Source organism: Nycticebus coucang, chromosome 7, assembly GCF_027406575.1.
Source record: "Nycticebus coucang isolate mNycCou1 chromosome 7, mNycCou1.pri, whole genome shotgun sequence".
Lineage (NCBI taxonomy): Eukaryota > Metazoa > Chordata > Mammalia > Primates > Lorisidae > Nycticebus > Nycticebus coucang.
The window spans coordinates 124,205,665-124,231,277 of NC_069786.1; the positions used below are offsets into that span (position 1 = coordinate 124,205,665).

The 25,613-nt window shown below is 42.0% G+C and overlaps 1 protein-coding gene across 12 annotated transcripts in view; it reads right to left on the reverse strand.

Moving 5' to 3' along the window:
- COL4A4 (collagen type IV alpha 4 chain) overlaps positions 1-25,613 on the reverse strand; it is a 122,932-nt gene that overhangs the window by 68,305 nt on the left and 29,014 nt on the right. For 10 of the 12 annotated variants that reach the window (XM_053598295.1, XM_053598296.1, XM_053598290.1 and 7 more), the window contains 15 exons: positions 19,383-19,517; positions 18,407-18,451; positions 16,771-16,887; positions 14,834-14,902; positions 12,200-12,235; positions 10,858-10,920; positions 10,478-10,513; positions 10,223-10,264; positions 6,780-6,860; positions 5,973-6,026; positions 5,643-5,702; positions 4,733-4,777; positions 4,380-4,433; positions 2,863-2,932; positions 2,194-2,298 (listed from right to left, as the gene is read on the reverse strand). In XM_053598295.1, the coding sequence (XP_053454270.1) occupies positions 2,194-2,298; positions 2,863-2,932; positions 4,380-4,433; positions 4,733-4,777; positions 5,643-5,702; positions 5,973-6,026; positions 6,780-6,860; positions 10,223-10,264; positions 10,478-10,513; positions 10,858-10,920; positions 12,200-12,235; positions 14,834-14,902; positions 16,771-16,887; positions 18,407-18,451; positions 19,383-19,433 (928 nt within the window). In that variant the 5' untranslated portion in view covers positions 19,434-19,517. Of the gene's footprint in view, positions 1-2,193; positions 2,299-2,862; positions 2,933-4,379; positions 4,434-4,732; positions 4,778-5,642; positions 5,703-5,972; positions 6,027-6,779; positions 6,861-10,222; positions 10,265-10,477; positions 10,514-10,857; positions 10,921-11,845; positions 12,046-12,199; positions 12,236-14,833; positions 14,903-16,770; positions 16,888-18,406; positions 18,452-19,382; positions 19,518-23,194; positions 23,217-25,613 lie in introns of those variants that run through there. The other 2 variants (XM_053598294.1, XM_053598298.1) reach the window with 2 other exon arrangements.

Consider the following 25,613-nt stretch of genomic DNA (forward strand, 5'->3'; position numbering starts at 1 on the left):
CAAATTCTGCTTCCCCTGACATCCCACTCCCCTGGTCTGTGGCTTAAAGAGGGCTGGCACCTTCCTATGGAAGTGACCACTTCTCAAAGCTGCCTCCTCCTACCGTGCCTGGTCCCAGAACCTCTCTGTGGAAGAATCCATTTTTCCAAGACTGTGGTCCCTCTTGTCCTCGCGAACCTTGACGCTGCCCTATCAAGAGGGGACATGCTCCCTCCCCTTGCTTGTAGCCATTAGAAATGAAACACTTGAGACTGCAGTCCTGACCTACCACCTGAGTGGTCTCACTTTTCTGAAGCCCCCGCGTTGTCAGGAAACCTGCATTAAGCACAGAGCCCGCACAGGGAGCCTCCCTGATGCTGCCATAGCTCTCAGGGTGCCGGCCAGGCTTGCCTTCCACGTCCAGCCCCCATGTGACTGCAGCTGTTATTAACCAACAAGATCCCTGGGCTGCAGCTGCTCAGCCTCTCTGCAACCACGCCACCCCCGGAACTCTGGAGAGCAGAGAAGGTGAGGAGCCAGGTGCCGACTGTGGCTGTTCTAAACCGCTGGGTTTGAGGACATTTGTTTGGCGAGAGACAACTGAAACTCGGTTGTGATCAGTGATGAGTCGTGCTCATTACATTGATGGCTGTTGTGATCATTCCCATGTGTTCTGGGGCTTCACATATATTACAAACATCTTGACTCCTCAGCCCTGCAAAGTTCACACCTTATAGAGAAGGCACAGAAAGTTTAGGCCAGATGCCGGTATTAACAATAGCTAAGGTACTGATTGTCTACAGGCAGGCCGTGTCCTAAGGACTGCACACATAGAACATTTTCCAACCCTAACGAGACCTTGTTCTGTAGATGAGAAAGCCAAGGGATAGAGATTGTTTAATCAATGTCCAAGATCACATAACTTGCAAATAGCAGAAACTGAAATGTTTCTAGTTCACAGTGTGAACTCCCAGTATTTCACGATCCGACAGTATACTTTAAAGTATATTTTCAGTTATTTGGCCTTCGGTAAGTGACAAGGTAGGACTCCATTACAAGTGTGTAACTCTGAAACCCTGCTTACCCCATGGTAAATAGTACAGAATAATCACCAAATAAAATACATATAATCAGGGCTATTTACACCAGTGTACTTAGAACGAAATGAAAATATGCCCTGGGGATTTGGCTATCACCTTGTCTTCCTGCCATTCCCAAGATCTGACTTGGATTTTCTACTCTCGATCATTGGATGCACTTGGGTCCTGCCCTGTCCCATTGTGAGGGAGAGTGTTTTGCCATTTTCCAGCCAGGAGACTGTGTTATAATGGATGGCACCCTGACCACCCAAAAGTACAGCATGGAATCAATAGAGCAAGCTGTGGCCAGCATTTAAAATGTGTTTATTACGAAAGAAATAGATGGAATTAAAAAATAAATGCATCATATACCAAACAAGTATTATTTTGTGAAATCCGTGTCTCTATCATCTGTATATGCATATATATGTTTGTGTAATGTAATATAAATGTAACGCAAAATAAAATGCCTTCTTCACTATAGGTCATCATCAGGATTTAAAAGCCATTGGGTTAATTCACTTTTTAAAAGCCCATGAAACTAAGAAATAAAAAAAAAGAAAGAAAGGTGGTGGAGCTAAGAGGCTTTGTGTGTTTGAATCTACTAGAGAAAGTTGTTATTTACATTCACTAGGCTTTGGTTTTAATTTGCTGGATATACTATTTGATTATAATAAGCCCCCAAAGGAGAAATCTAAGGCCAGAATCCAGTGCTTTCCTCAGCCAACAGAATACTCTTGTCTGATTTATATAGTACTGGGTCAGTCAAGCCAGGAAGGTCACACTATGGAAAGATTAAATTAATTGGCACTACCTTTGTGGTCACCAGATTCTCAAGCAGAAACTGGATTCCTGGGAGTGTATACAAGAATTTTGTAGTTAATGGTTGCCTATCTCTGGAAATTTCTCATTCCTTCTCAATAAATATAACAAGAGACACAGACTGGATACAATTACAACTATTCAATACTTTTCTCCTCACAAATTTAATTAGTTCTTCTAGGTTCACCAATGACAAATAGCCTTTAAATTTTGATTCCTTATCTTTCTATAAACAGGAATATTAACCAGCACAGTACGTGAAGGAGTTCAAAGTCTTCATGCCAATAAGAGTCTTTCCCAGCAAATCCTTTACCTGCACAGGCTTCCCCTGGTCTTCCCGGGGGCCCTGGGGGGCCAGGTGGTCCAACAGCACCTGTTTCTCCACAGGAGCCAGGTAACCCTGGGTCCCCTGGGGGACCTGCCAAAGATAATGACACACGTGAGTAAACAAATGCATACGTACATTTTAAAAATTCAGATACAATTACTTTTTGCAAGGCTTGGTAAAGTGTACTCAGGAGACCCTTTGGAAGCTTCTCACCACATGAAGAGTGGTATTTTAAATGGAGTTGCTTAGATTTGAACATCCCTGGCTGCCTCTCCTTCACAGACACCTGAACTTGGAGTGGAGCTCTTTGTCACTGAGTTAAGCCACTCTTTCCTTGATGGCAGCATGTTGGTAGCTGTTTGTCAAATAGTTTTATCTATTGTATAACAATTAAAAGTTCTACTTTCTGAAAGGTGACGTAAAAAGCCCAGAACACACTTCACGTACTGAAATAAAATGTTGACGTCTTGTGCTGATAGAGACAACTCAGTTTCTCCTCTCTACTCACACATGTGTGATTATACACTCATGCTGAAGTTCATGAATTCAGCCTGCCTCGTGTGCCAGCTGTGGACATTCCAGGCTGCATTCTGTCTGGGCCACTCAAATCCATTTTCTTAGATAATTTATGGAGGAACTGAAGGGAACACAAACCTTTCAGAAGAGGAGGAGGAGTTACCAAAACGCCAGGTGGTCCTGGGTGCCCACGGTCTCCGAGATCCCCCTGAAATCATTCATTCACTTCTTGAGGAAATGTTAATATTTTACTCATGTTTTCTGATACTAAACAAATATTAGAAGGACCATGCGCACATTTATATAAGAAGCAAAAACTATAGGAGAACTAGAAAGGAACAGTCAGTTCACGGAGTTCTAGGGGGAATAAAGACACATCCAATCTCCTACTTAGAAGTAGCAGAAAGGAACAGTCAACTAAAACAAAACCATCCACTGCCCACAAATCAGGCACCTCTGAAGTCACTAAGTTTCTTAGATACGCTATGAGAATTAATGACCAGCTCTGCACTCTACAAAAGTTTATTTATCTAACAAGGTCTGACCCTACATTTTATTTTAGCAGGAAACATTGTTCGCCTGAGCTGTGCTCCCATTAATGCCACCATGGCTCCTCCCAAGCAAGTGCCACATGTGAGGTCACAGAGGTTACAGAGGAAAGGAAAAAAATGCAGTGGTGTTAAAAGCAGACAGCTCGGAAAGACCCCCTTCTGACTGTTTTTAATCTCTATGCTATGTGAGCCCCTGGAATATTTGAAACTTTCATTATTATTTCCCTTCCAAAGGATCATTTTGCAAATGTAAAACATAATCGCGTTTAATATGATATCATGTAACATAATGATCATACATAATAATGCACAAAATGTGTTAAAATGACACGAAGTCAGCCCCTCCGAGGGCGCCACATCTGCAGATTCAACCAACTGCAGTTGTAAAAAAAAAAATTTTTTTTTTGAGACAGAGTCTCATTTTGTTGTCCTTGGTAGAGTGCCCTGGAGTCATACCTCGCAGCAGCCTCAGACTCTTGGGCTCAAGCAATTCTCTTGCCTAAGCCGCCTGAGTGGCTGGGACTGCAGGCCTCAGCCTCCCGAGTGGCTGGGACTGCAGGCATCTGCCACAACGCCTGGCTGTTACAGAGACGAGGTCTCGCTCTAGCTCAGGCTGGTCTTGAACTCCTGAGCTCAAGCAATCCACCTGCCTTGGCCTCCCAGGTATTAGGATTAGAGCCATGAGCCACCACACCCGGCTTCACCCAGCCTCAGATGTAAAATATTAAAAATATATATATACACAACAATAAAAAATAATGCAAATTTTAAAATGATACAGTGTGACAACTATTTAAACGGCATTTTACATTGTATTAGATATTATAAGTAATCCAGAGCTAATCTAAAGTATAAGGTGGGACGTATATAGGTGATATACAGACACTATTTCATTTTACTTAAGAGGTGTGAGCTGCAGATTTTAGCACAGGGGTTCTGAAACCTCCTAGGGATACTGAGGGAGGACTGTATACAAAGTTGACTCTGTCCCCTTAGAAAAATACCTTCTTCAACAATTCTTTGAAATACTTTACCAAGTAAATTAGGTGATTTAAGGTATATAACACTTCATCAAGATATACTCACACAGGCTCTTATTATTACCTTTGGCCCAAGAAATCCAAAAGGCCCAGGATCCCCAGCCAATCCTGGTACTCCCTACAAACAAACACAATCATTTTAAAAGGAAAATGTGATTGAGTGACAAATCACTTCGTTCTCATTTCATTTGGTCGCATGCTCACTGAGACTCTGCAAAGCTCTAACGCTGTTCTTAGGCTGCATCAGACAGTTTGGTGCTTCAGATTTTGAATCACAGCTAAATCCTGCAATCCATAAAATAAATGTATCTGCCTTTCCAATTATTGCGACTGCACACAGCAACACTTCAGAATGACACAAAACTTGCGTTTACTCGTGAAAATGTATTTATTGTCTCTACAACGGCATGCGTTTACCTTCGATCCCGGAAAACCTGGAGAGCCATGGGAACCAGGGTCACCCTGATAAAGTCACAAAAATCAGCACAGGCAGAATTAAATCAAATGCACAAACCCGCTCAATGCATCATGTTTCACCTGTCGGATTGTCACATGGATATATTTAGTTTCATTTGCAAAGGTGGCTGAGTAAGAGAAAATATAGATTCCATGATCTGCTACTTCATCTTTAGTCTTCATTCAAAAAAATGCATGTCATTGCCAGTGTTTTAATTAAGAACGCATTTTTCTTGTCATTGCTCTTCCAATTTTCATTTATTTAACTGAATGCTTTCACTGGGCCAAACATCTTTGAAATTACAGCAATATAATTTGTCTGGAAATTAATAGTTGCTCTGTACATCAATAGCAATAAAAATGACCGTGGAAGTCAACATTTCCCCTGTGCACTAAATCTAGAGCCAAATAAACTCAGTGCTTGCACTGGCTAGGGTCGGCCTGTATGGGGATGCTATAAATGGCCAGCCCCTTAGCGGCCTGCTGGTGATGTTTGGGCTCGACCTTGCGCTTTTTCCCTAGTTACTGTCCCTACATCAGCACATTATCTTTATGAATAGGCTTAAATTGACTATTCTAAGCCACTGTCATCCTGACATTGAGCCAGACAGGAGACGCGTCAATCCTAAGACTTTTTTTCCCAATTCCTCTATCTTCTGCTGGCCTGTTTTATCTAAACGATGTCATCAGAAGGAATGCTCTGGGACATTCAGCTCTTATTCAGTTATTTGGACAGTTCTCCAAAATATGTTAATCTTAAAAGTAAGATATTCTCCACTTCCAAGCTCATGGGAATACTGATCTAGTCTTACAAACATGTGAAAGAGAAATGCCTCCAAATCCCTTGAATTTAAGGACAAAGACTCCTTACCCGAGGCCCTGGGAATCCAGGAATTCCTTTCTCTCCTTTTGCTCCAATACCAGGTTCTCCCTTTAAGAGATGATGACATTTAGAGGCCTCTAAGCAACAGTATTTCAGCAACAGGGGAAGCAAAAGCAAAATGAGATTTTTGCCGACATCTTAGGGAAAGTTACTTTAGAACAGAGCCCCTATAGGATTGCACCAAAATAGTGGAAAAGTCAAGCAATGTATAGTAGAATATATATATATATATTAAACCAATGATGAAAATCATGTGAAATAACATTTTAAAACAAGATAGCACAAATGAAGGGGGGAAAAGATACTTAAATAAACTACCCTGGGTCCTGGCGGTCCTGGCGGTCCAATCACTCCAGGACTTCCTTTTATACCCTAAAAATCACAATGAATATAATCTAGTTTATTCTTATTATTTAACATACATTTCTATCTCTTTTAGAAATCCCTCATTTTGACCATCTGTTTTTTAAATTAAAGGATTACTCTTTAACCATCTTAATCAGCAAAGAAGATTGAAGCCCAGAACAAACCAGACACTATTCTGGGGCTCTCTGCATGAGGGGATCCTGGGGCACAAGTGTGGGCCATCAGCAACCAGGCCAGCAGGTGCAAATTGGGAATGCAGTTATTGAAAAGGTGGCTCATTTTGAGCAAAGTAGATAAATTTAACCCAATAATTAAAAAGCAACAAAAGAATCTGCATAGGACATCAGTAGTAGCAGCAGAGGCTGACAGAAGAATTAATATTTGCCAAGAGTCTATTCAATACCCAACTCAAAGCTTTTGTTAGCTGTTCAGTGATCAAAACATCAAACCTATTTGTAACATCTAAGGACAACTGGGCTTCCCGTGGACTTTTCAGCCCACGTAACAAAACATTAACAGAGCACTATCTTACAGAGGACACATCACAATGTAGTAGCCTGGGTAACCCGGGAGATAAATGACTGATAAATGTCCAGGCCTCGTTTTTCAACTCTGCACAATGGGGGCAATCACCGTACTAACCCGTTAAGGTGGATTTGTCTATAAGGTCTCGGCACGTTGCCACCACAGGTGCGTGTTCAGAAAATGATTTGTTTCTCTTGCTACTTTACCAAGGTAATGTATGAATTTGAGAATTACCTTTTCTCCTTTATAGAGACAAAAATCAGGTGGTTCTAACAACAGGGTAGGTCCAGGAAAACCTTGATGGCCAATTTCACCCTTTTAAAATAAGCAAAGTAATAGGAATTTCATGTCAATTTATGCTTTGAAATTTTGTGCCCATGTATAATGTTATAATGTTTTCAATCCTATGTGTCATGGATTTAAAATCTAAGTCACGGGAAGTACGTCATGTAATTTAAAATGAAGCTTGCTTCTGTTCTTAAAATGGAACACATACTTGTAGTTAAAAAAAAATTGGAAAAAAAATGATCCTTAATCCTACCATCCAGAGATAATCTCTATTAAAACTTTGGTATAGTTCTTTGTGGTAAGTGTGTGCATATGTGTATGTGTGTATATGTGTATGATTTATACGTCTATATATGTCATATACACACAGTGTATTGAAAATATACTATAATGAGAAGACTATATGATAAAGGTATAAAAATAATTTAAAACACATAGCATATTTTATTAAAATTTCAAACTTTATACTTTCCTTTTATAAGAACATTTTTGCAGGGGCGGCACCTGTGGCTCAGTCGGTAAGGTGCCGGCCCCATATACCGAGGGTGGCGGGTTCAAAACCGGCCCCAGCAGAACTACAACAAAAAAATAGCCGGGTGTTGTGGCAGGCGCCTGTAGTCCCAGCTACTTGGGAGGCTGAGGCAAGAGAATCGCTTAAGCCCAGGAGTTGGAGGTTGCTGTGAGCTATGCGATGCCATGGCACTCTACCTAGGGCCATAAAGTGAAATCTGTCTCTACAAAAAAAAAAGAACATTTTTGCATTTTCCTATTATACTAAAAATTCTTTAAAATCTTTATTTTTAATGCTAATATAATATTTGAACATAAAAATGTGCTATGATTTATTAAGCCATTCCACTCCAGTCAGATTTGAATTATTTCTATTTACTATCCAAAAAAATTTAGGTTATTTCTAATTTATTTTGTAATTTATTTTAAAACTCCCTGCATAAAATAATTAGCCAAAATTTTTTATGTATGTCATTATAGATATTATTCTCCTGGAGAAAAGAATGTTCCTTTTTTTTTTTTGGCCGGGGCAGGGTTTGAACCTGCCACCTCCGGCATATGGGACCAGCGCCCTACTCCTTGAGCCACAGGCACTGCCCCGAAGAGAATGTTCCTTGAATGTATTTTGCCACATAAACATAAATTCTCACCCTTAATTAGAAGATAGTTATTTTATACTTTTCTGAATATTACTATTATTCTACACTTAAAATTACCTTTCCTCTTTGTCATAGTTAAGAACAAGGTGGCGAGCAGGTCACCCGCATGTGCAAACCAGGCCCTCATTGCCTCTGTCACTTTAGGCAAGTTCCTTAAAATTTCCCTCAGCCATGGTCTATACTTCACTATCCTTCTTTGTGAAATGGGGATTGTCATATTGCCTACCTCAAAGAATTATTTTATTGAATAAAATTATTTTGTTATCTAATGCACATCAGGTGCTCCTTCTTACATTAAGCCGAACAAAGCAAATTCTCAAATATTTAATTATTAAAACCACTAAAGTTTTTCATAGGTGGGATTTTTGGAAGACGAATACTGTGTCTAGTTTAAATGGAAAATTAAAACCAAGAATTCAATTTCTACCTAAACCTAGGGAACTGCAGAACAGCCAGGAGGTCAGGAACCTTGCACGCTTTTTGCATGTCCCAGTATTTAACAGTGTTCACGCAGCAGCTGCTCTAACGATGTCTGTTGCATGAACAGACCCCTGAACAAGCAGGTTACCAACAGGAGTAAACGCACTGCATGTACTGTTAAGGTAACCCTGCTCCTCCTTGCAGCTGGGATAACCTGAACAAAATGTATAAAGGCTGACAAGCAGGAGCCTCCTTCAAAATATTGGTCGTATGATCTAATACACATCCACGTAAGACAGTGGTTCTCAACCTGTGGGAACTGTATTAAAGGGTCGCGGCATTAGGTTGAGAACCACTGACATAAGAGAAAAACTCAACTCAGGTCCAGTTGGGGGGGCAAGAAAGGAGGGAGGCGGGAGGAGGGAGGAGAGGCGGGGCTTGGGGTGCTCCCACTTAACGGGCACAATATCGCACACCTTTGGGGTGCAGAACACAACTACAAGAGGGACTCTATCTAACAAATGCATTTACTGTAACCTAGTTGTTTGCACCTTCGTATTGACCTGAAATTTTTTAAAAAGTAAAAAAAAATTAAAAAACAAAATATTGGTAATATTACTATTTTTTAGATATTGTAAACGTACCTTGTATTCAGTGCTGTCAAAAGTACAAAGAAGGAAAACTATAGAGAATAAAATGTAAACGGTCCATAATCGCTCCACGTAGGAATAGTAAGTCACAACTATTTGGAGCAATGTTTCTCCAATGGGGTGACCGGCAAACATGTTCTAAAACATTTGAGAGTTCTGCATGAAAATTTCAAAATTATTTTTTAATTCACCAATCTATAAGAATTCACAGAAACACATTCGGACCATTTGAATGGCAACCTCATAGCCAAACGCTTCCAAGGTATTGAGCAGATGCTCAATATCAATTTGTTCACAGTTGTTGAAAGAGCCCCTCGCCTACAATCAGACACTCAGATTGTTTCCATGTGAGCTTCCACCTTAAATCACTTTTCTAGAGCTTATTGTTACTAACTTTAATACTTTGGGAGAGAAGACGGTGGGTGGTTCCAGGTGGGGAGGAGATGGGAGATTGTGTGTTGCTAAATGCCCCTGGCTCCAGTTACCTGCATTTGCATTTCATATTGATGTGTGGAGTTGAGGATTCTGGTGAGATTTGTGAATTGAGGCCAAACCAATCAGTAATTTAACAAAGCTGTTACTCTGAATGTAATATATTGTTAAAAATGAACAGTGTCTGTTTGATGGGGTGAAATGCATTATAAAAATTAACTTGAGGGCGGCACCTGTGGCTCAGTCGGTAAGGCGCCGGCCCCATATACCGAGGGTAGCGGGTTCAAACCTGGCCCGGCCAAACTGCAACCAAAAAATAGCCGGGCATTGTGGCGGGCACCTGTAGTCCCAGCTACTCGGGAGGCTGAGGCAAGAGAATCGCTTAAGCCTAGGAGTTGGAGGTTGCTGTGAGCTGTGTGAGGCCACGGCACTCTACCGAGGGCCATAAAGTGAGACTCTGTCTCTACCAAAAAAAAAAAATTAACTTGAGTTTAGTGTTACATTTTGTCAGAACTTTCATTTTACAGTCAGGGGTAATGGTGTCATAATAATTCAGCAAAGAAAAGTTCTAGAAATAAAACTGGACAGGAGCTATATAATGAATACAAGTTCAACAACCACTGAAACAGCCCTCTCTCCCCCCTCTCCTCCCCCTCACCCCACCACCCAGTGGCACACACTTCACCGCTGGCTCTTCCAATTAAAAGGTGATTCTTACCGGGTCGCCCATTTGCCCTTTGACTCCCATACCAGGATTACCCTGAGAAAGAAAAGAAAAAGAATCTAATTGCTTTTGAATTAAAAATAAAAGTAAATAAAAGCAGTTAAGACTTCTGGTTAGGAAATTTACTGAAGTTTACTTAACACCTGGGGAAGTCTGATGAAAGGAAAGGCATAATTCCAAGGACTCCTGCTGGTCAGTTTTTGCATTGTGTGTGCCTCTGTGTGTGTGTCTTACTCAACAGCCACCTACCTTCAAACCCGGGCTCCCAGGATGGCCTGGAGGTCCCTAAATCAATGACAAAAAAAAGACACAAATCAACCATCAGGCTTAGCAATCTGAATATGCTTTCTTTGGTTGCCCCAGGTCCTAGTTAGAAAACTCTTAATTTTAAAACATGCATGATAGACTTTGAATTATGCAGAGGGGATGTTGTCTTGTGTGCTGATGACGCCAATGGCTTATCCCTAGGGACCAGCGCTCCACGGTGTCACCTGATAATGGCTGATCAGATGACAGTCTCTCAAAGAGCCCACCTGTGTCCTGCCCAAGATGGCAACTTCACTTTTTGACTTTATTTAAATGTGGACTCTGGGTTTTTAAAGGAACCACATCAACAGTGCTGTACTTACTGCTAACCCCGGCTCTCCGGGATATCCCATGGGGCCCGCTGGTCCTCTTGTACCCCAAGATCCCTAAACATGGAAAAAAAAAAACGGTGCATTCAGTACCCAAAACCATGATCATCTTTCACAGGAAGAAATGTGTGTAATCCCAGATGAATAAAACCCCCTAAAGAAACCACAGGCCCTGACACATCTGCCCTGTCAGGTCACCTGCCCTGTTGGCCCAGCTCTGATGTGGCCCTTAGGAGCTGGCGGCAGCAGCACTCTGGTATGTGTGACAAACTCCTTCACTTAGGATTCAATTAAGACCTAGAAATCAATCTGCCTGTTTATAAATAAATCTTGTCATAGCAAAGGCAGAGAACAAAAAAACTCGTTCCTAACTACTCCCGAATTCCATATATGGTACAATTTTTATATACATCAGGATGCTCTAGAAATATTAATATTAATTAACATTAAACGATGTCACACATTTGTACTTCTTTATATATTTTTGGAACACGGTTTACAAGATTAATGTGAATAGAAACATCGTCCTTACTTCTAGATCAAGACAAGTCAGCTACAAACAATTTTCTGCAACAGCTGAATTGTGGCAAGAAAAGTCACTAGGTCAGGCAATTCTGGAAGTGTGGAGCGAGGCCTTCTGAGCGCCCCGACTCTGCCCACGTCACATGATCTGTGAGCATGTGATGAAATCACTCTCTTTAGGAGGATGAACTGGTATTTATTTTAACAAACACGCAGGTTCACTTTTTTTTTTTTACATAGAACCAAGCTTCAGGAATAGTAAAGAAACCAACTCGGAAAAATAATTCTGTCCCTACCCAGAAGTGACAAAACAAAATTATAGGTTAGCTGTTAGGAGGCAAAATTGCTTTCAGTTTTAATCTTGTGAACATTGATAAACTGGAAAGACCAATACAATCATTGATTTACAACTTTCAGGGAGATAAAGATGGAAAGGAACAAAACATTAACTATGACTTACAAGTACTGATTTGGCAGGCAGAGAGGTGATGCGAAATCACTCCACTCAGCACACACTATATCCGTATGTAGCTGCTAAGCGGACTTATTTTCCTATATATTAAGCAGTTGCATACACGCGGGCAGAATCATTACAGGACAGAGGAGGAGGGTAAGAGGATACTTGCTGAGCCTTGAGGGCAGCTACCTGGGCATGACCTGTCACAATCTTGAAATTCTTAATAATTTTTGAGCGAGGGACATACACTGTCATTTGTACCAGGTGGGCCCCACAAATTATGTAGCTGGCCCTGCTGCAACTCACATCTCCTGTGGGGAGCAGCCTGCTAGGGAGAAAACAGACACAGAGACTTACTGGTAGGCCAGGCGGTCCCGGGTCCCCACTGTCTCCCTGCAACAAGAAGAAACACTGCTTTGTCAGAGCACACGATGCTCCTAAATCACAGATTACGCAAAAATAAAGAGACACACGGGAATTATTTTGACAGGTCTAACTGTGCAGTTTGTTTGTTTGGGGAGCGGGGGTTGGGAAGGCCCTGGAGGGAGGGGCACGTGGAGGTGACGTCCTTTCCCCATTCTCCGAGCCTCAATTCTCTCTCTCCTCAACAGAGGAAGATTGCCCAGGTCATGACAACATGGAATCAGGATGAGAATTTATCTTTCTGCTCAAATTGTTCTAACTTCTCAATCCAGTGGTCCTGAGTCCTCACGGTTTGCCTGTCTCTGGTCTGGCCACGGTGCCTTGCTTTGTAACAGCCCTTTTGATCACCCTAGAGTGGACAGAAAGGCAAGTCAGGTGGGAACTCTCTCACAGCTGCCTCTGCCTGCGTCTCCTGCCTGTGCCTTGATGCTGAGACTCAACCTTCTTTAAGGGACTAAGGGGTGTATATTCTCCCGAATATTGGGTTCTTTTTAAAAATGTAAAATATACGTAAGTTAAAACATCACATTTTAACCATTCTTTTTTTTTTCTTTTGCAGGTTTTGGCCGGGGCCGGATCTGAACCTGCCACCTCTGGTATACAGGGCCAGTGCCCTACTCCTTTGAGCCATAGGTGCCACCCTTTAACCATTCTTAAGTGTACAGATTAGTGGCATTAAGTGCCCTCAAACTGTTATTCACCCATGACCACCTTCAATCTCCAAAATATTTTCATCTTCCCCAAGGAAAACACTAACTCACTGTCCCCCTTCCCCCAGCCCCTAGCAACCACCATTCTACCTTCTGTCTCTATAACTCTGATTATTTTTGGAACCTCATATAAGTAGAATCACATAACATTTGTCCTTAGGCGACTGGTTTGTTTTGCCTAGCACAATATCTTCTTCTTTTTTATAGTATCTTCAAGGTTCATCCAAGTTGCTGCATGTGTTGGAATTCCCTTATTTTTCAAGTCTGCATAATATTCCACTGTGTGGCTACACCACTTTATCTATTCATCGGTGGATGGACACTTGGGTTACTTTCCCTTTTTGGCTACTATGAATAAAGCTGCTATCAATGTGGGCATAAAAATATCTATTTGAGTCCTTGCCTTCAATTCTTTTAGGTTTATATCCAGAAGTGGAATTGCTGGTTCATGTGGTAATTCTATGCTTAATTTTTTGAGGAGTTGCCAAATTATTTTCCACAGTGGCTGCAAATTCCCAGCAGCAATACCTGAAGTCCCAACACTCAGAGTGGCTGCCAGCGATTGTTAGTTTCATTGGTTTGCTTGCTTCTTTATAATGGCCATCTGAATGGGGGTAAAGTGGATATAGGCTCTTAGAGCACTGTTTCCCAAAGGGTACTGATCTGCAGACCACTTTTACTAGGCCCTGTGAGATGAGCGATCTTCCACATCCAGCTCCTCTGCTGTCTCACGTGCTCTGTATGACAGGTATAAACTCTACTCACCACACCTAATATAATGTGGCATGTTACGGTTTATGATGTGCTGCAGTTTAAATTATTATAGCAGGTAATCTTCACAACACTAAGAGGAAGCCAGGGTAGATATTACTTTATTTTTCTTTCATAAATAAGAATAAGCCTCCAAGACCCCAGGGATTTGTTAAAGTCATGGTGGTGTCAGTTCACTCCTTCCAACTTGCCATAGTGGGTCCTAAAACGACCCCGGTGCTAATGTTTAGTTAACAATCATTTAAGCCATAAACAAAGCCACAGTTGTTGTTGTTGAACAAGGAAAAATAGGCACAGAGGCTACAAACGCTAAGGAGATTTCCACCCTGGGTGGCACAGAACTTCCGTAAGAGACATGACCACGTCTTGAGAAATGACTGTATTTCTCAGGTCGAGTCATCGTTTCTGCTGATCTCCGAATAAATTATCCACAGTTTCTCACATAAGAGGAGGCAGTCACTCAAGGATTTGTTTCTGAACATTTGTAGATCACCCCCTAAAGCTCTGCTGAAAACACAAAAGCATTAAATTTATCAAGTGGAGTGCTCTACAATTTTCATGATCGATAACAGTGACATTACTATAGTGGATGGCAAATATTAAAATTATAATATTTTAATTACAAATAAATCAGTGCTCCTCAATCGGGGGCGATCTTCCTCCTAGAGAACTTTTAGCAAATGTCTGGGGATATTGTTTAGGGGGCCGCAGGGTGAGAGACGCTACAGGCATCTAATGGGTAGAAGCCAGAGGCCAGGGCTGCTGCCCAGCACCCATCAGACATGGGGCAGCCCCCACAGCAATGATGCTCTGCCCAAAATGTCAACAGTGCCGAACTTGAAAGACCCTGAGATAAACACATCCTTTCAATTCTGAATAGCTGGAATTGTACAGTTCAGGAGACTAGAGCTGGTGCCTTCACACAAAAAGTATGATGCCCTCCCAGCTAGTCAGCGTAACGATGAAAATCGGTGCACTCAGGAACACGTCCAAGGAAACCCCCATCTGTGTGTTTCCTGCCTTGTTTGACCCACTTGAAAGAAAAAGAAAAAAGAATTTTTAAACATACCACGATCACAATTCTTACCTGCATACCTTTAATGGCACCTAAAATGAATACTGAATTTCCTTTTTCTCCTTTCTCCCCAGGAGGGCCCTGAAAATAAAATACGTAAAAGGAAAATAACATATGACCATTTCAGGATTTATTACTCATCAGTAACATTACCAGTGTAGTCAACTAGTAGAGATTCCTTTATCTTCTCCATTATTATCACCCTAAGGTCCTCAGATCTATTTACTTGATATTCAGTTAAGGTCTCTTAAGGAATCTCCTAAGACAAAGCGTCACTAATACATAGTTATTTACTAATTATTCAGCAGGAAATTGTATTTTTCCTCATAATAGAAAGAACACACCTTGTTCTTACAAATAATGAACCTTTCAATTGTTAATTTATGCTCTAGAAATAGTCTAAAATTTTTTTTTATCCATTTCAGAATTTGTATTCAAAATAGTCTACGTGAGTGTGATTTTGTAAGTCTAACTTAAAAAATAAACACGTTTTCTTTTGGAGGGTTATTGTGTGTAGCTTCTAGTTTGTTTAGAGTATTTTTTAAAAGTGAATGAAATACTTCAGTGTATTCCTTTCTCCCCCAAGCTTTTCCTACTTAACATCTTTTTTTTTTCTTTTCTTTGACACAGAGTCCCAGTATGTGGCTCTCGGTACCATGGCGTCACAGCTCACAGCAATCTCAAACTCTTTTGTGCTGAAGTGATTCTCTTGCTTCAGACTCCCAAGTAGCTGGGACTATAGGCACCCGCTACAATGCCCGGCTATTTTTTTGTCATTGATGTTTAGCTGGCCTGGGTGGGGTTCAAACCTGCCACCCTCAGTGCATGTGGTTAGCTCCATAACCACTGTGCTACGGGCGCTGAGCCTACTTAACATCTTAATATCCTGCTTAATATCTTACTAGGTCTGAACTTGGTTACAACATAAAAATTTATCATCTTCACATACCAAGCTCCTGTGAAAGATACAAATTTCAAAGTTAACCTCTCTTATTGCAGGGCCTGGCTTCATTTAATGATTTTATTGCAAGTTTCACTGGTAATTTACTGGAGAAATTGGATTTGCCTATAGGGGCAACCCTAGCTTTGCACAGATCCAATCTGTGTGAATTTCGGTTCCACAGTTGAGTAAAATAACACCCATCCTCCAACATGGTTCAAATTTCAGTCACCATGTATACGAACTGAGTAACTGCATAAAGTATCAAGGTCACTGCTAGCTTTTCAGTCCACAGCTGACGACCTAATTACAGGTGCGAATCGTGCTCACTGCTGACCTCATCTCTCCTGCACGGTCTGTCTGTCATTGGTCCCTGCACATTTGTTATTTGGAGCGCTGCCCAAACACACACAAGTAAAGCCTGGGTCGTGTTGCTGTCTTCTTCCCCAGTGATAAACCCCAGTGGATTTTATGGAAAAAAAAAATGATTCTTGAAAGGAAATTGGCCAAGAAAAACAAAAATGCAGCCAAAAAATGGAAGATGGTAATGCTGGAAGTGAGATTCAAATAGAATAGAAATGAAGTTATAAGAGAAGCAGACGACCACGGGAACAGTGATGCTGGTGTCATTTGAAAGACTCTGGATATGCAGCCAGGAGAACTTAGTAAAGATGAGCTTATCAACAAAAACAGGAAAGCAGTTGTGATGAAAGGGGTGACAACGTCCCGGAGGAAGTCCCTTTTCCCTACCATCCATTCTCTGTTTAGCAGCCAGAGATGTCTTAATGACGTAGCAATCCAATCCTGTTGTTCCCTTCCTTAAAACCATTCAGAGCCTTCATGTGACATGGAAGAGAATCTCCAGCCTCTTTCCAGAATTTACGAGACCCCTCCTGTCCTAGGCCCTGCTCTGAGCGCACCTGTATTAACTGTTTCTTGAGTACAACCCCCTGTTCCCACCGCAGAACCTTTCCTCTTACGATTCCTATGAGGTTAAGCTGTGTCTTACTAGGGAGCCTCCTGGGCCAGGAGCTCCTCTTCCTCCAGGAAACCCAGGGTCACCTCTTGAGCCGTTGTAGCCATCCACGCCAGGTTGGCCTCTGGGTCCGGGAAGCCCTGGGTGCCCCTGCAGAAAACAAAATTGTAAGTGAAGAAGTTTTGCAAAAATGTCATAACACGAAGGTTTTGCAATGTGAAAACACAAATGATAGCACCTGTAACTCACAAGCTAAATTCTTTAATTTTATGAAACTTTCTTTTCCACCCAAAAGTGCTACATACCATAGTAAAAATAAACATTTTTTAATATGCCCCAATTTAAATTAATTTAGTTTGAAAAGAGAAAAATAATTAATTTAGTCTGGAGTATTCAGGGAGATTTGAGAGGAAACCTTTCTCAAAATCCTTAGAAAGACTCTAATGTCTTATAAAACATGCAAATTTCCTCTTCCTTCTTCCATTTGATTTTCTTTTGGAGACAGTGTCTCAATTTATTGCCCTTGGTGGAGTGCTGTGGTGTCACAGCTCACAGCAACCTCCAACTCCTGAGTTTAGGCGATTGATTCTCTTGCCTCAACCTCCCGAGTAGCTGGGACTACAGGCACCAGCCACAATGCCCGGCTATTTACTTGTGGCAGTTTGGCAGGGGCTGGGTTCAAACCCACCACCATGGGAATATGAGGCCAGCGCCCTACCCACTGAGCCACAGGTGCTGCCCCCTTCCATTTGATTTTCATACTAGAAAGGAGAATATTAAGCTTCCTTCCAAGGTTAGGATTCACTAGCAAATAAAAAATTTCCTTATGAGTATACACGCACTTCCAGAATATTACACTTTACATAACAAGTAATATCTAGCTCATATTTTGGAATTTTTTTCTCAAACCTGTCTGAAAACCTGAGTAAAGTGTTTTGGTCTAGGAGTTATTGTACAATATTGAAATACAAGAACCCTTTTGTGCAGTGAAATAAGAAGATAAAAAAGAGTTTGCCATAAATTATACAGACAGTATCAAGAGTATATATACATATTTTAAGAAATTTATTAAATTTGTAATACTCAAGTCACATTTGACTTCTGCGATTATAAGAAGTGCCCAAAGTGACTTATAATCACCTTTTAGATATATCCAAATTTAAATTAATTTAGTTTGGAGTATTTAGTATATATTGAGTATTACAATTTTGATAGAGGTTTTTCTTGTCTTAAAACGTACAGACAGGGCGGCGCCTGTGGCTCAGTCGGTAAGGTGCCAGCCCCATATACCGAGGGTGGCGGGTTCAAACCCGGCCCCGGCCAAACTGCAACCAAAAAATAGCCGGGCGTTGTGGTGGGCGCCTGTAGTCCCAGCTACTTGGGAGGCTGAGGCAAGAGAATTTCTTAAGCCCAGGAGTTGGAGGTTGCTGTGAGCTGTGTGAGGCCACGGCACTCGACCGAGGGCCATAAAGTGAGACTCTGTCTCTACAAAACAAACGAACAAAAAAAAGTACAAACGTTTTGGCACCCTTGGTATATAGCACTGTAATCACTATATATTATATATAAACCTATAAATTATGTATATACACATATATAAACCTATATAGAAATAAAATGAGCACTTCTCCCTTCTTTACAAAAATGGAGAAAATTTAGTGATGCTTACAGGTATGCCGTCCAAACCTGGAAATCCAGGAACACCAGTTGGACCCTAAAATCCCAGAAAATAAAATGAAGACGTTCAAAGTACTGAATTATGTGATCAACAAACTGGTTCACTTGAAAACTTTAATAATTAAAGACTCATATTTAAACACACTTAGCAGTCATTATCACCTATCTTCACATTGATGAGTTTGAAAGTCAACATTGAATAATCAACTTTTCATACTTATATATACATATTATACTTAGAAGGACAATCTGGCAGTGCTAATTTAAATTAAACCAGAATTTCTGCCGTAAACCAGAAAGTCAACTTCTCAGAACCTATCCTAGAGTAACTCTGAAGTGTGAACAACAGGTAATTTATAATAATTTTTAGCATATTTAAACTACATAAAGTTGGGATGGATCTCAAATTCACATCAATAGAGAATAAACTATATTTTTATCCATACTAGGGCATAGCATGGATGTGCAACATTTTGAAGGGAATAAGTTCAATCTATATAAATGGATAAAGAATGATTTCCAAACACATTGTTGAATGAAGAAGAAAGTTTCAGCCTGGATATAGACACACAATATAGTATCATACAGGTTTGTTTAAAAGCCACGAAACAACACATTCCCTTGCAGGATACACACAGGTACTTATGTGTATGGAAAAGGTCTGAAAGAGCTGGCTCGCTCCTCTGGAAAGGGGTTGGTAAGGAGAACAGAGTATCGCAGAGGAGTTTATGTTAACTTTATGTTAAGGTGCAAGTACATACTACTTGTGATTATAAAACCCCAGTGCAATAGTGCTGGTGATGGCTAATATGGATCTTTTTTTTTTTTTCCAGAGTAACAAAGAGAGATTTTAATCAAGAAGAACAAAGAGGAAGTTTAGAGCACTTCCGAAGTGAGCTGGAAGTGGGTGCCTCTCGTGAAGAAGCAAAGGTAAGAAGAGAAATGGGCTAATGTGAATTTCCACTCACCTTATCACCTTTGTCCCCTGCTGTTCCAGGAGGACCACTGTCCCCTTTCATTCCTTTTTCTCCTGGAATCCCAATTGGTCCTGGGGGTCCCAGAGGTCCAATTGGACCCTGTGGCCCTGGTAGTCCTGGCTGACCCTGAGAAGGGACATTAAAAAGAAGGGCGGGGTGGGATTTTAACCAGTGTCTTTAACACAAACATGTAGTCAGTTGGGTTTCCAAAAGGCTGAAAAATTAGATTTGAGCAAACTCTAATAATAGAAACACAAGTGATTATTTAATATAAAAATAAGAAACAGGAACATTTCCCCTTTTGATCTGAATTTAAGCCATATGATAAATTTTAATTACCGCATTGCATATGCGTGTAGTGTGTGTGTGTATGTACACACACATACATCAACCAATTAGAGTAACCTTACTATTTTTCATTGTGTCTGAGATATTTGTAGATCTTGGGCTGTTTACCGAAGCAAGGAACTATTAGTAAAAAAAATCAAATTCTTATCACTATTGAGTTATGAGCACATAAAACTTAATATTCATCGCAAAATTCTAAACTACAACCTAAGAGCAAAACTAAATCAAGACTTCAGATGACCTTTTTAAAAAACACAAGATTAACTAACACAAGTTTGAAGGCTCCCATTTTTTTTAAATACAAGGTTCAGGAAATAACTGCTTCTGCACTGAGTTTGGGTATTATCTTTTCATCTCGCATATAACTGACACATAAACTCCCCAAATTATCATTTGTGAATCCCCTATGTTCCAATAATGTATTATTCAGGTACAAAATAAAATGCATGCTCAAATATAAAAGAGTAACAGAGTAATTAATTGGCTGTAAATCTCTTTAATGTGATTCATCTTGGACGTGCAATCCCGAGCCCAGTGAGCTAATAGGAAGTTTACAGAGGGGAAAAAAAATTCAGTGCACATGGTTAGCACAATGGTAATAATAATAAAACTGTATTTAGTATAGAAATGTGTCCTGATTTGAAAAAATGACATATAAAATACTTTCCAAAAAAAGTAGAGCAGAGAATGGTTATTTGCATTATTGAAGAATGCTGATTGCTCCGTTTTGTCCCATCTCCTCCCTCCCCACCCCACCAACCGCGCCACCCCATTGCACTGACTTCCTTGTGCCTGATTTCTGAATAAGCTCTGCTCTTTGCCAGCTTCTGCATGTGCTGCCCTGTCCCAGGAGTGCGCTTCTCCCTGCCTGTGGATGACTTGTCTCGTAAGACTCCTCCAGAAAGATCACCTGCCCCTCCACATCCCCTGCTCCTGCCTGGGAGAAGGAGATCCCTCGCCAAGATGCCTCCAGACCAGAGTCACACCTCTCACCTGTTCCTGCGACCTTTTCTTTATCTCTCCCAACCCCATACCCACCAGAACATGAGGGAAGGATCTAGGTGGCCAAGTTTGTGGTGGTTAAGAAAGGCAGAAGATGGCAGTGCCCATAGCACAGTGGTTAAGGTGCCGGCCACATGCACTGAGGGTGGGTGGGTTCGAACCCAGCCCGGGCCAGCTAAACAGCAATGATAACTGTAACCACCACCACAACAACAACAAAAGAAAGGCAGAAGAAAAAAAATGCTTAATAAAATACTGAAGTCATCTCTCCCCTACCCCAAGGAAAGACAGTCGGCCCTTCATATCCCTGGGCTCAGCATTTGGGGATTCAACCAATTCAGATCAAAAAAAGGATAACAATACAATGAAAAGCACAAATAAAATACAGTATAACAACCATATACATAGCATTTCATATACATAGCATTTACATTGCATTAGGTATTGTAAAAAAATTAGAGATAATTTCAAGTGGAGGCTGTGCATGGGTTACGTGCAACCACCACCCTGTTCATTCCCACAGATTTTCCTATCTGCAGGAGTCCTGGAACCAATTCCCCTGGGAAACCACAGACACTGAGAAAGGAATGTAAGTGAACGCAGCCTCTGAACCATCATCCCCAGAACAATGGTTTACAGTAGTTACGCAAATCAGTGACAACTGCATGTTCAAGGCCGGCGGAGCACCACCCCACACCGTGAGCCCTGACCCTGAACGCGGTGATGTAGGCATCTTTTCCTTGTGTAGATATAACATAGGCATGGTTGTGCCTTTATTCCAAACCATTTTAAATAGCAAATTGAAAACTAACATAAAACACTACTTGTCTCCTTTTTTGTAGCCATAAATGCTTTGTGGTTTTCTATTTGCTTCTGTTTTTTCATATTAGTAGGTATTTAGTTTTATCATAAAATTTTTAAGGAAATAACATTAAACCTCGGATAATACTACAAAACCCGCCAGACTTTCTTTGGAATAGTGATTTTATTCACCCAATTTGAGTTAATAATTTATCCACAGCAAGGTAGAGAATATTTCTATTTTCATTAAATTATTTCATATAAAAGGAGGCAGTAAAAAACACTATGCCTACAAGTAAATACTTCAGCTTACATGTTTATGGGGCTATAATAGAATTAACTTCAGGATGAACAGACATATATAGCAGCCTCATAAAAGACATTTTTATAACTACAGAATTATTAAATAATCACAGGAAGTTCACATTAGTTTAAAAAATCTTTTGAATTCATCCACTCCTAACCTTGTATTCTCCACCCATGAAAAAGAACATGGTATAAAATCCACCAGATTCAGTTTAGCAAAAAGAAAAACTGTCCAATGGAATGACTGACTTTCTGATGTAGTAGCCCTGGTTCCTCTACAGCGTGCCTGGAATTGCCTCTGTGGTTTCTGATTTTGAGTTTGAGACAGAGAAGTCAGAACACAGATCCGCTGAATCCAGAAACGACACTCAGCTTGACAGCTGAGGGAGCTGTGGCGTGCCATGAGAAGCCACTAGAGGGAGCTGTGGCGTGCCATGAGAAGCCACTAGAGGGAGCTGTGACGTGCCATGAGAAGCCACTGGAGGGAGCTGTGGCGTGCCATGAGAAGCCACTGGAGGGAGCTGTGGCGTGCCGTGAGAAGCCACTAGAGGGAGCTGTGGGGTGCCGTGAGAAGCCACTAGAGGGAGCTGTGGCGTGCCGTGAGAAGCCACTAGAGGGAGCTGTGGGGCGCCGTGAGAAGCCACTGGAGGGAGCTGTGGCGTGCCGTGAGAAGCCACTGGAGGGAGCTGTGGCGCGCCGTGAGAAGCCACTGGAGGGAGCTGTGGCGCGCCGTGAGAAGCCACTAGAGGGAGCTGTGGCGCGCCGTGAGAAGCCACTAGAGGGAGCTGTGGCGTGCCGTGAGAAGCCACTGGAGGGAGCTGTGGCGTGCCATGAGAAGCCACTGGAGGGAGCTGTGGGGTGCCATGAGAAGCCACTAGAGGGAGCTGTGGCGTGCCGTGAGAAGCCACTAGAGGGAGCTGTGGGGCGCCGTGAGAAGCCACTGGAGGGAGCTGTGGCGTGCCGTGAGAAGCCACTGGAGGGAGCTGTGGCGCGCCGTGAGAAGCCACTAGAGGGAGCTGTGGCGTGCCATGAGAAGCCACTAGATCATCGCTTCCTTTCTCCTCAAAGACCAAAGTGACACCGTGTCATCAGACCTGTTATTTGCAGCTGTGCAAATAAAGGAAGAAGGAGCTCAGAGTGGACTCAGGGCTGCGTGCTGCCTGGGCTCCGAGGCCAGGGCGTTCTTTTATGATTTTGTCCCTCATTGATTGTCTAAGTCAGAAGCATCTCTCGAGTAGGGCTAACATCAAGTTACTTTTATTTCACAACAACTTCGTAAAAGAGACTGGAAGATAAAAGGATATGTATTGAAGATTTTAAAACCAAAATCTCCAAATCAGACTTACTGGCTACCACTGATCCGCTCGCCCCGCCCTCTCCGAGGCCAAACCCTGTGGGGAATGACAAAAATCCAAGAAATCCTTCATCATATTAGCAGTGTGGGGATTAGAAGAAATAACTGCAAATACACAATTATAAATACACATGCACGCACAACCACACTTCTTATGCAACTACTTCAAGCTCTTTCCCAGTTATATCAAGTAGAAATAAATGAATAAATAAGTGAATAAATAAATGATGAGTAAATCACACACAAAAGAGGCTCTCATTATACTAATTCTGTCTATTCTAGAAAGAATTTTCCTAATCACCCCTGGACTCTAAGACCATGACACTGGCCATCAAAGTTGTCAAGATGAGGAAAGAATTTATGTGTCAAGCTTGGTTAGGCACCAGCCATGGTCCAGACCTTGTATTTAATGTAATCAGAGGCACGGAGAGAGGTGGATTATTATCCCCAGATAGATGAAGAAAGCTTACTTAGAAGGCATAACTTATTCAAACTCACACCTAGTAAGCTCGAATTCATACCTGGGAGATTAGTCAGTCTCTCTCCCAAACCTCCCCTCATCCCATCTCAGCCATGCACAATGGAGGGTCCTTGCACTGACCATAGTCAATGCCCCTTGAGCGACATCTCATTCTCTCCAAGTTCCATCTTATTTTTGCACATAAAAGAATGTATCTGCGTGTACTCTGTATTCTTTTACAAAGTTTCTTTACAAAACACTGTTGATAAATTAATCAAAGCTCTCTATTTCTCTGTGGTTATCAAATCTAATTTTCTAGTCCTATCCTACATCTCCAGCTAGCTGTTTTCTAGAAACCGCCCTGGGTCCTGCTCCCCTGTTCATTCATCCTGTCAAACAGAGCTCATCCCTCCCACGTCCTCTTTCCCTGTCTCTGCAGGTGGTGACTCTGCTCTCTCCATCAATGATTCTCACTACTCCACTGCTGGCTTCAGCTCACCCTCTTCCGCTCATTCTCTATGCCCTTCCTGTGCCCAAGTCTATCACGTGTTGCTGTGAACCAAATCACATGTGCCACTGCTGAGCCCCTGGGTCCCCCCGGTCTCACATGGGTTTCCTACGCACCCACCTCCCTTACTTCCTTAACCACAGTCTTCCCAGACTCTCCACTACCACTGTCTACTATCTTCAATGTCCCTGCATCAAACCTCCAATGGGTACAATCTTCCATCCACGACCCCAGCTAACATTATCCTCTGCCGTGTCCACACCCACACGCTCTGTGCCGGTAACACTTGTCTCCCTCAGGTGAGAGGAGCTTCTTCAACTGCAGCTCAAATCCTACCATCCTCTCACCAGCATAGGATAGTAATCACAGTAATGATAATAACTGCTACCATGCCCCGGGCACTGTGTTCTAGGCCCGACACCGCACTGGTGGAGTGCTCACCACGCTGTAAAGCAGAAAATCATACCCGTATCCACTTCCTCATCCCCAAAGGAGGAGGCTGAAGCTCAGAGAGATGGAACAAGGGACCTGAGGCTGCACAGCCCTGACCTCAAAGTTGCTGCTTCTCCTTTTTACCCCAGTTCTGGCCAATCTTACTCTCCTCCAAACTCTCACGTGTACCCTAAATAATTAACACCCAGAGAGTCTCACGGTCTATTTCTCCTCATTGTTGTGTGCGTGCTGCCTCACTCAGTATCTACTTGGGATGAAGTCTTCTGGTGACCCCGAGGCAGGGGTCCGTGCACACTTGTAATTCTGCCCCAGCACTTTGGCCACTGCGTTGCTCAGCATGAACTGTAAACATAGACCTGCGGCTGGCTTACCAGATTAAAATGTCTGTAGTTAACCAAGGAGCATCCTTTTTAATGCCGTCATCCTTTGTTTCCCTGTATTCTTATTCCATTGTCATTAGTAGTGTTCTCTCCCTATTTTTCAATTCTTCCCACGTTCTTAATGCTCGACTGTAATTCAGCCAGTCAAACACTAGGTGTCAGTACAACATCACTTAAACCTCAAACAGAGCCGCACAAGCCCTTTTGACAATGGGTCCAGGTCCTCTCATTGGGAGAACAGGTCCATTGGTGCCTGGAAGAGTTGTTAAAAATACATAACGAAGAGACATTGTAGACCAGTGGTTCTCAACCTTCCTAATGCTGTGACCCTTTAATACATGTTGTTCCTCATGTTGTGGTGACCCCCAACCATAACATTATTTTCATTGTTACACACGGCTGTGGTTTCAGCCCTGCTGAACAGTAGGTCACCCCTCTGCCCAGGTCACCGAGGATGGCTTCCCCATGCTAACACACGGCTGTGGTTTCAGCCCAGCACTGGAAAAGGCGGTGCTGAGAGCTGCTGCTGAGCTCCTGGGGAGCCAGAAAGCAGCTGCCTCTCCCTCTTCTTCCTGCTCTTGGCCCCCTACCGTTCCCCCACCTCCCCTGG